Genomic DNA, 10,458 nt, shown 5'->3' on the forward strand with positions numbered 1-10,458 from the left:
ATTATCTACTTTGAGTTTTATCCACTGATCTATATATAATTATATAATTCTCTATTATAGATCAGTGGTTTTATCTCTTTCTTAGCTTATTTGATCAGACTGTCAAATGTAAAAAGACATTTTACATAAAATTACATTTATTTCTAGAAAGGTAACTGAAATGTCACTCATTAAATAATGTGATGACAAAAAGTAGCATATACTCTTCTTTAGTGTGGAATACTGTTTCACTTACTAGCCTACTTAAAAAAAAACGTATTGTGTGAAGATTCCTCAGCGAGTTCTGCCTTCATGCTTCCCCAGACTCCAGTCTCGTGTTGCTCACTCACTCGGCATCAGCCCGGAAATTTCCGAAAAGAGCCGAACCCGTTGCATTCTGGGAAAAGGAAGACTGGAGGCGGTCGCCATATTGATTGATTCCGCAGATTCACTGGAGCAGAAAACAGCAACCTTTCTGATTAAACGAGCTTAAATTAAACAATTACACAAGTAGCTGTCACATAATATTACACGAGGTCGCTGCAGACCGTGCTGCATTCACAAGACCCTCTTTAGCGGTGTCAGTCGGATTTATTCGTGCAGAATATGGGTCGCTCCCGGAGCCACAGCGCGTCCCGATCCAAACACTCAAAACACAGCCGCAAACGGAGCCGCTCCAGATCCAAATCCAGCAAGAAAAGGAGCAGGTCAAAGGAACTGAAAAGGAGCAGAAGGTCCCGCTCGAGGTCAGACAGCAGGAGGGACAGAGGTGGCTCACCCCCGGACCGAACCGACATGTTCGGACGGACACTGAGCAAGAGTACGGTATGTGGACAGAATATAATGTGGACAGTGACCTTTTTTCTTCATGACCACCTGGATGACCTTTGGATTTGCCAAAATATGCATCCACAATAACAACTGTATACCGCTTATAATGCATTGTGTAGTACTAAATTACTGTAAGGCGTGCAGTTGTTTGGGGGGGGAAGGCTTCTGCTTTGTAGTCAGTTGCTCACTCACTCGGCATCAGCCCGGAAATTTCCGAAAAGAGCCGAACCCGTTGCATTCTGGGAAAAGGAAGACTGGAGGCGGTCGCCATATTGATTGTTCCGCAGATTCACTGGAGCAGAAAACAGCAACCTTTCTGATTAAACGAGCTTATATTAAACAATTACACAAGTAGCTGTCACATAATATTACACGAGGTCGCTGCAGACCGTGCTGCATTCACAAGACCCTCTTTAGCGGTGTCAGTCGGATTTATTCGTGCAGAATATGGGTCGCTCCCGGAGCCACAGCGCGTCCCGATCCAAACACTCAAAACACAGCCGCAAACGGAGCCGCTCCAGATCCAAATCCAGCAAGAAAAGGAGCAGGTCAAAGGAACTGAAAAGGAGCAGAAGGTCCCGCTCGAGGTCAGACAGCAGGAGGGACAGAGGTGGCTCACCCCCGGACCGAACCGACATGTTCGGCCGGACACTGAGCAAGAGAAACACCGACGAGAAACAGAAGAGAGAGGAGGAGGAGAGGAGAGCAGAGATAGAGAGCCAGAGGAAGATGTAAGACATCTATGTGTGTGTGTGTGTGTGTGTGTGTGTGTGTGTGTGTGTGTGTGTGTGTGTGTGTGTGTGTGTGTGTGTGTGTGTGGGTGTGAGTGTGTGTGCGTGTGTGTCTGTGTGTGTGTGTGCGTGTGTGGGAGTGAGTGTGCGTGCGTGTGTGTGTGCGTGTGTGCGTGCGCGTGTGTGTGTGGGTGTGTGGGAGGGTGTGTGTGTTGTGTCACTGTTTTCCAAAACACTAACAAATTAGTTAAATACAATTGCAAAATTAAAATCTTCCCATTAACCTTCTCTGATGAAATAATTAACAAATAAATAAAACAGTATTACTTTTAAAGTAAATATTGAATGAAATATTTTTACTTTAGTTATTTTAAATGAGAAAATGTAAAGTTATAAACGTATGTATATAATGAAAAATGATTAAAAAAAAATATATATAATAAGTATATATATTAGGGATATGCCGGTATCTAATTTTCATGTTGCGATTAATTGCTCATGCTTTTATCATGGTATACGGTATTATCACGATATTGAAATTTAGTTTTAAAAAAGTGCTGTCATAATACAGTATAACATGTTTAATAACTTTTTTCTTATAACAAAATAACTGAACATTTAAATGCAATAAAGCAATACAGAAACATTTATAAAGTTATAGGGCTGCACGATAAATCGCATTTATTTTCAAATGAAATCTGAATGATATTTGACAGTGAACGCATCTCCACTGTATAGCCGCATACAATCGTTGTTGTCAGTCGCAAATATTAAACATGTTTTAGGCTATAATGCATGGTGTGTGTTTCACTAGCTCTGCTCCAATGGACACCTTTTGTTTGATCTAATTCTGGATATTTCCAGCCTAAAACGTGTGATTAATCTAAAGCCATGTCTACACCAAGAGAACCCATTCCGGGAAGTGGCGCGAGGCGACAAATCTTCTACAGTAACTGATGCCTCCTTCTATCCCGAATCTTTGAAACATGCGTTGAAAGTGAAACCTAAAAAACAGTGCGCATAAGATAGCGATTGCAGGCTTTCGCGAGCTTCAGCAAATGCACTCGATCACAGATTGCACGCTTCCTAGCCGAAACGAACCCCTACGTAAAAAAATTGAAATAATAACCTGTCGTGTGATATAAGATTTTGGCCATATTGCCCATCTAAATCATACATTCCACACTATCAACAGGCACGTCATGTAGGCTACACTTCTTGTACTTCGTTTGGGCACCACAAAGTGTCACTGTGGCCTCAAAGCTTACTCCTCGCCTACTCTGGCTCGATTGCTATTCCTGAGGTAAAACACGCCCTCCTCATTACCCTACTGACAAAGAAATGTATAAAGAAAGAAAGAAATACATGTGAAAATAAATAAAAGTGGAAATAAAGAAAAGAAAAAATAAATAAATGTGGAAAAAAATACACAAGGAAATAAAATTATAAACAATTATTTATTTTTGCTTTTTTACTTATCTTTGCATATTTATTTATATTTGCTTTTTTACATTTCTTTGTGCATGTATTTATTTATTTCTAATTAAGTCAACTTTGGCATTCCATAATTTAAGGGTCTACCAATAAAACTGCAATGTTTCATCCTTTCTTTCTCGTATCCTCTACAGCCGTCAACAGGAGATTGAGGAGCGTCTGATTGAGGAGGAGACGGCGAGGCGCGTGGAGGAGCTTGTAGCACGGCGTGTAGAGGAGGAGCTTGAGAAGCGGCGTGATGAGATCGAGCATGAGGTGTTACGGCGGGTAGAGGAGGCCAAGCGCATCATGGAGGCACAGCTTTTGCAGGAGCTAGAGAGACAGAGGCAGGCTGAACTGAACGCCCAGAAAGCCAGAGAGGTAACGCTCGGTCGTTCGGAACGCAGCGGAGCTGAGCCGCACACCCACAGCCGTGGCACAACCTGGCACTCGTTTCTCCACGAGATACATCAAGAGACGCAGGCTAGCTCGATTGATCGGGTGGGGAATAAAATTAATTACAAAATGCGACTTTTTCAAGGTGTGATGTGATGCTTGGAGCAGTTCTTTTGAGCTGCTGTCTGGGGAACGCTAATATTTAAGGACATTGGGTGATTGAGTCCGCGTTTACTCTGTTGACTGACAAGCTCTGCACTTTTTCTGTAATTCTTCAATTTTATTGAGTCACACACCTCTAGTGCACTCTCGGGGGTTTCAAGTCAACGTTTTGCCATGGCTGTGATGGACCAATATTATGTTTCCCATCTTTTCGCTCCCCTTTTATTTTCCACCCCTACCCTGCTCTCTTTACTACTCATATATTTTTGCGTTTTACTGTCACCAATGTATGAAACTGTTTGTCTTCAATAAAACGCTTTTCTTAAAAAAGTCACTCGGCATTCAAACCAGGCCTGTTTTTGTGTATGAGCTTTCAGTGTGAACATCCACCATTATACACTTTGATAGGTCAAGACGTAATTCTGTTTTGGATGTTACAAACACACAAGACCTTTTGTAGCCACTAGACCGCACTTAAACTTGTTAATTTGCTAAATCCATATCTTGTAATTCCACCCATACCATAAAGGAGGGTTACTGTGCTGTAATTGTAAAGACGCAATGAGTTATGAACGAGAAACTAATTCCATTCCACAAGCGCACACAAAATCCAGTGGCTCAGCACTAATAGGGTTAGATATGTGCCCTCCTTCTGTACATTTTAGATTTGTGCCCATCATCTGTAGCCCTGGTACTGAACCATTAAATGAATCCATATTGTTGTAGATTTAGGAAGATTTTGTCTTCATTTGCACCATCAATCACAAAACGCTCTACCCTTCCCTTTATTGCTCATCCATTTCTGTCATATATGTTTTATATTTATTAATGGCTGAATTATTTTTTTATTAGATTTCTAACATTTTTTTTTTCTTTGACCCTTCTGTTTTGACGTCGTTACAAGTGCAGTGTTTTAAATGTACTTCTGTGTCCTCACGATTTGCTTTTCCTCAGGAGTGCTGCCGTACGGGTACACACACACACGCAAAAACACACAGACACACACTACTACATCCACACTCAATGCTACTGTACCATTGAGCTTAGACGCCAACACATCAATGTTTTTGTTTTCAAACAAACACTTCTAATGAATGATCCCACCTTTGTGTTTTTGCAGTCTTTAACATCGTTTAACATTAATAGCCTGACGTCCCCACACGGTAATGTTGTATGATTAACATAATTCATTTTCCTGGACTGTGCTATATATACTGCATGTGGTGTTGCTGTGTAAGAGCACTAGCTCGTGCTAGCAGCTCAAACATTTTTAAAGGCGAGGTGCAGCGCTGTCCAGGACGGGACACACGGGACCAGGCAGTAAATACTCACCCCTTTAATCAGCAGTTGTGTAGGTACAGTACACAGTCAAAGGAGAAAGGCGTAGGTATACGAGCATTGGTGAGCCACTACTATTCACTCTCTCCTTTGTTTAAGTTAATCTTTCTTTGTCTCTCTCATTTTCTTTTGAAACTTTTTGCTTATGGATGCTGATCAAGTATAAAGAGAGAGAGAGAGAGAGAACGAGCAAAATGATTTTATTTTATTTTTTCCTTTATCCATCTGCAAACGAATGAGATTCTTCGTTAGTTGTCGATGTGTTGTCTATACATACCTGTTCTGAATGGATGTAAATGAATGGGTAAATGGATGTTTGGATGATTGTATTTACATATAACGTGGCGGGGATTAAAGGTGTGACTGAATGCATCCGTGGGTGGGTTTTTGTGCTCATTGTTGCATACATAGAGGTTAGCTTCAGACATTTGATGCTGCAGATCGGAATGTGGAGTGTGTGTGAAAGCGGGTGAGAGAGACTGTGCGAGTGTCGCTGGCTGGTTCCTGTTTGTGCGAGTGTAGACGTGTTTGAGTGTGCAACTGGGTTTATGGGGACTTATTTCAGTGGATTTGTCTCCCCACCCTAACATGTCACCATGTCACTCCTTTAGGTGGAAGAAAAATCCAAGCGAGAGGAGCTGGAGAGAATTTTGGAAGAAAACAACCGAAAGATTGCTGATGCTCAGGCAAAGCTGGTACTTATTCCTATGTTTTATTTTGACAGCAAAGCAGAAAACAAGAAACAAAAGCCAAACACAACAAAATATGAAAACAAATAAGAAAAAATATGTTCACAAAACAAAAATGAAATATAATAGAGTATGCTCTAGAGTATGGGGGGGTATTTAGATTTGTCTACACGAAAAGTGTCTTTTTGTTATGCATGACAAGGTTACCATAGAAAACCAGAAATTAGGGTCACAACAGATTTGAACTTCACTATTACTGTGGCCAAAATAATTTACAACAATAATATTATCTATATAAATTTTGAAAGAAAAAAAATTGAACACTTTAAGGTGTCCTTGTTACACGTTACATGTACTTACTATTATAATAACAATAAATTATGCATAATTACATGCAATCCTAACCCTAACCATATAGTAAGTACATGTAGTTAATTAATATTATTCACTACTTAAAAGTGTAATTACACTGTAACAAGGACACCTTAAAATAAAGTGTAAGCAAAAAAATCTATTTTATGAATGGTGGCAAAGTTAAAGTACTGTATTGTCATGTACTATATTGGAGTGTCAACCGTATAGTTACTGTTGAATTATTTACTGTTATTGTATATTGTATGTAGTATATGTAGTATTAACATGATATCACTCATTAGTAGTATTAACATGAAAAACTTGAAAATTTCTATAGTGAATAATAATAGAATAATATTCCCTTAAATATTTATATGACTAGAAATCGTTATTTGTGAATGCGATCTCTTAAGAAATTGTTCTTAGAGTTCTTATCCAATGATAAGTGCTAATCTGGAATAGTCATGGAAATCCATTGATCAAAAAGGGGAGGGAACCCTAATATACACTGTTCCGTGCAGAGATCAAGCCAGTGAATTCATATTGAATCCTATGTCCACTGATAATTAAAAGCTCTAATGTTATTTTTGACAATACATTTGGTGCATGTTTATACATTTCAAGGAATTGTGGCCTTTTGTATCGCCCTCAAAATGGACAGAAAATATTTTTCCCCTCACGGTTTTGACTTGAAGTGTTTAGATGTTTTTTACTGCGTTAAGTCATTGTGAATGCTCAAGGGTTTTTGTTTGTTTTTTCTCCTGCTTGTGTTGTTGTGGTAGAACCTACCCTCCCTGAAATGTTTAGTCTGAACTTTCAAAATGGATGCTTGGCAGTGCCCCCATTTTATGTATATGGTTGTACTGAATACAGTGAACATAGGTTTTTTTCCTTAGTACATATCGTTTTGATAATTAAGGTACATTTGTTAATGTATTAGTGCATCAAAAGATTTAAAGTGTATCTGTCTTTGGCTGATTGAAAGAGTCACTTTTGCTCATGTGTGTGTTTTAGGCTGAGGATCAGCTACGTATTGTGGAAGAACAAAGGAAGATCCACGAGGAACGCATGAAGCTAGAGCAGGAGAGGCAGAAACAACAGAAAGAGGAACAGAGGATGATATTGGGGAAGGGCAAGTCCCGACCTCGTCTCTCCTTCACTCTCAAAGCAACAGAGTGACCTCTTCTCTTCTCTTCTCTTCTCTTCTCTTCTCTTCTCTTCTCTTCTCTTCTACAATTTATAGTATTGTAACCTAGATCACATTTGTCCTTTTTGATACACCTTACTTAAATCGCTCATTTTTGAAACGTAGAACATATGTGTGGCCAGAACTTATTTAGCATTCATAATACAAGCATTTTGGTGAAGAAAAGGTTACAATGTTACAAAGTCTTGTAATGTTTCTAGTGCTCTGTTGGTACCTTAAGGAAATCGGGAATCGCAGGTAAGACTAGTTAGGGTGTGTATGCGAGCGAGTTTGTGTGGGTGTATGAGTGTATGCTAGAGGGTGTTCTTGTCTTGTGGTAAATTACCCCTTTGCTTGTGAACTGGGACATTTAGTGTGATGACCAATAAATCCCATGAACACAACATTGCCTGAATCATGTTTCTTGGGCACTCTGCAAACCACAAAGGAGTTTGTTTAGAGCCTCAACTGTCCTCTTCTGGGAATTTGTAACCGCTCTCTTGCTTAATTTGACCGATTATTTTAATTCTGCATATATTCTGCAACACACCAGTCATTTGTTATTTTGTAAGATAATTACAGTAAAATCTAATCTTTAAAAAAACACTACCTCCTTTGCAGTTTTATAGTCACTTTAAGGTCAGATTTTGCAAGATTCTGAAGAAGGTAAATTAATTAATATTATAGCTGTCTTACAAAACATCTGAAGTGCAGAATGAGTGTTAGAGGATTTGTAGAGCAAAAAAAAAAAACATAATCCCAAGACACTGCCCTCATTAAAAGATCTAGTGAGGTCCTTCCATGAAAAAGGGTGTATTTTGTGTTTCTCGTGAACATATGCATAAAACATTACCATTACTTCCTTTTAATTAAGTTGAAAAACTTCTATTACAAAAATGCCATTCATTCAACTCTTCAAGCACAAGTATTTTATATATATATATATAATTTGATCATACTTTATGGTTAATAATGGACAGCATTTAACCGTTACCATGATTTTGTACAGAAAGCAAATTATTACAAATGTTTATAGAAATATTTTTCTAATAAACACCTTGTAGTCTTATGATCTTTTTTGAAGTTAGTTTTATCCCAACAAATAATTTAATCAAGTTTACATTTAGTTTAATGCCACAATATTCTTTAATAACACTTTTTGTCTCTCTTCGGATGTGTGCTTCATGTTGAAGTGAATTGGAGTCTCAAAGAGAGGTCTGCCCTGTGCGCTCTGCCCACAAAAAAAAACATTTGAATCCTCACGCTTCAAAATCGGACTTGCAGACACCACCACAGACTTACAGATCAGCTGTCATCTTTTGCTTTTTTCAGTGTGTTGTATTGATATTGCACACCGTTACGCTGGATGCACCTTCAGAAACACAGGGCACCCCCCCCCCCCCCCCCCCCCCCCCCCCCCATATTTGTGTATATGAGTGTGCGTGGTTGGTTGGTCAATATATATATCAGTGGTTTGGGAGCTCTGTTGGTACAAGTTCAGTTTAACTACTGTTCTTGCGTTCAAAGCATAGGGGAAGTACGCCAAAATGTAAATTGGCAGACTTTGTTTTGTGCTTATTAGTGAATGTATGTTGCAGGGAGTGTGTGGAAGCATTTTGTATTTTTTAGATTGTGGACTGAACACCTCAAAACATAGTCAATATTCTTTAATAACACTTTTTGATCTAGTAGAATATTTAAAATATTAAATGATTTACTTTTAAAATCACATTTTCCAACCTATTTCGGTAAATGACCCAGTAACAATAGAATTTAACCCTTCTTCTGGGTTAAAGACTTCTAACCTAATCTGCCTTTCAGTTTTATTTCTGATTCCTCAGTTCGAGGTTACTTCTGGTCGCCGCCTCAGGTTCTCAGTTGGCCTGTGTGAGAAGCTAATGGAAATGTTGGCAAACCCTTCTGTCACAGACGTGCGATTTTTTCGACGAGCCCGCATGATGCTGTCTTGTGCGTGTATTAGTCACTGTCAGCTTTAACAATGCCGCACTGATGAACGACTGTTGTAACGCCGAAACTCTGCGACCCCTGCGCGCTCAACTCCACAATTCTTTTATTGCCATGCATACAGTGTTCAGCGCCAGGCAGAAGTTACAGCGGCTGTTGTGATCAGTTCAGAAGCGATGCGTGAAGTTTGGCCGGAAATGCCCATACTTTGCTGTTGTTTGTGAGTGTAGGAAAGCCAGCAGGTGTGTTTTCTCGTAAGTGTAACCTACTGCGTTTGATCACGCTACGAGGGACCCACGGACCGTGAGATTATTCGCGTGCAACTGAATAAACATCGATCTGACCTCGTGATTTCAAAGAGCTGAGAAGCTGCTCAGAGTTTATCTTGAATGTGTTAAGCGGTGTTTGTTTTTCATTTACGGAGCGTCATGAGACTTTGGGGACATTTAGGTTGAGATGTTTAAACTGATAGTGTAAATAGGCTACTTTTAAATATTTATATGTCAGAACTAAAAAATAAAAACAAAAAAGTTATGAATAAAGAATCTTGATAAAAATAGTTTGTTTCCCTTTAATTTGTCAAATGTATTTATAATGATTAGGCTATTCCAGTGCACGTGGATTAAGATTATTGTTCATTTATAAATGTTGTTCAAATGAATACCTAGGCTATATTTGTTCTAACATTCTAATGGAGCATTCAAGAAAGAATGTATGCTAAAAAATTGCACGTAGCCTATACTTCTTTACCGGGACACTTTTAAATCTTCACGACTCATCTGCGTTGGTTATTTTGAAGTTAGTTGAGGAAATTGCTGTTTCCTTGTTTTCCCGTTGGGATGATTTCTTCTTGAATTGTGTTAGCTCGTCCTATTGTTTACTTTTGTTTGGTAGTGTGGGGGGCATTCTCAGAAACACACTACCATTGCATAAAGTGAATAATTTATTACCTTTGGAGCTCTTTGTAAGTGGTGCTTGAAAACAGTTATGATTGCCTCTTTCATTCATTTTGCACTTGCAATTTAGTGCTTTGACAAAATATGTCTTTATGTAGCACAAAAACAAATGTGTAATCTAACCCATTAGATGCATAGACAAACAGACTTCGTAATCAGGCAACTGGCGTTTCTTTGATGTAACACGTTAATAAACCGCTTCATTAATGCACAGCAATCATTCCGTCTGTGTAGTCAGCATGTGTAGTGTGTTAATTATCGCGCGTTTGATGGTCTCTTAAACCAGCAGAGCAATACACGGCGATAACAGTAAATGTACGCTGATTCAATTACAGCCTTCGGAAAGTGTGAATGCTTTTCACACCGGCTTTTCTTCACTTGCGTCCTAATTTAGTTTT

General features: G+C 39.0%; 1 protein-coding gene across 2 annotated transcripts; it reads left to right on the plus strand.

Annotated features, from left to right (window-relative positions):
* The first annotated feature begins 336 nt into the window (after nucleotides 1–336).
* Nucleotides 337–8,504, plus strand: arglu1a (arginine and glutamate rich 1a). Of its 2 annotated transcripts, XM_016238780.1 has the most exons (5): nucleotides 1,067–1,541; nucleotides 3,170–3,395; nucleotides 5,522–5,605; nucleotides 6,968–7,155; nucleotides 8,312–8,504. In XM_016238780.1, exons 1-4 carry the CDS (start codon nucleotides 1,258–1,260, stop codon nucleotides 7,130–7,132), a joined length of 759 nt encoding a protein of 252 aa, XP_016094266.1. In that variant the 5' UTR covers nucleotides 1,067–1,257; the 3' UTR covers nucleotides 7,133–7,155; nucleotides 8,312–8,504. The 2 variants fall into 2 exon arrangements, with proteins under 2 accessions (XP_016094265.1, XP_016094266.1); XM_016238779.1 differs by lacking the exons at nucleotides 5,522–5,605; nucleotides 6,968–7,155; nucleotides 8,312–8,504 and adding an exon at nucleotides 337–774 and having other exon boundaries at nucleotides 1,447–1,541; nucleotides 3,170–4,577.
* The last annotated feature ends 1,954 nt before the right edge of the window (nucleotides 8,505–10,458 follow it).

The sequence above is a fragment of the Sinocyclocheilus grahami genome, unplaced genomic scaffold (assembly GCF_001515645.1).
Source record: "Sinocyclocheilus grahami isolate Dianchi unplaced genomic scaffold, SAMN03320097.WGS_v1.1 scaffold547.1, whole genome shotgun sequence".
NCBI classification, from domain to species: domain Eukaryota; kingdom Metazoa; phylum Chordata; class Actinopteri; order Cypriniformes; family Cyprinidae; genus Sinocyclocheilus; species Sinocyclocheilus grahami.

Excerpts from the sequence above, each read along its gene's own strand:
- arglu1a (XM_016238780.1), top strand. The coding sequence starts at position 1,258 with ATGGGTCGCTCCCGGAGCCACAGCGCGTCCCGATCCAAACACTCAAAA. Across the intron at positions 1,542-3,169 it reads ATAGAGAGCCAGAGGAAGAT|CCGTCAACAGGAGATTGAGG; the intron begins GTAAGACATCTA and ends TATCCTCTACAG. Across the intron at positions 3,396-5,521 it reads ACGCCCAGAAAGCCAGAGAG|GTGGAAGAAAAATCCAAGCG; the intron begins GTAACGCTCGGT and ends TCACTCCTTTAG.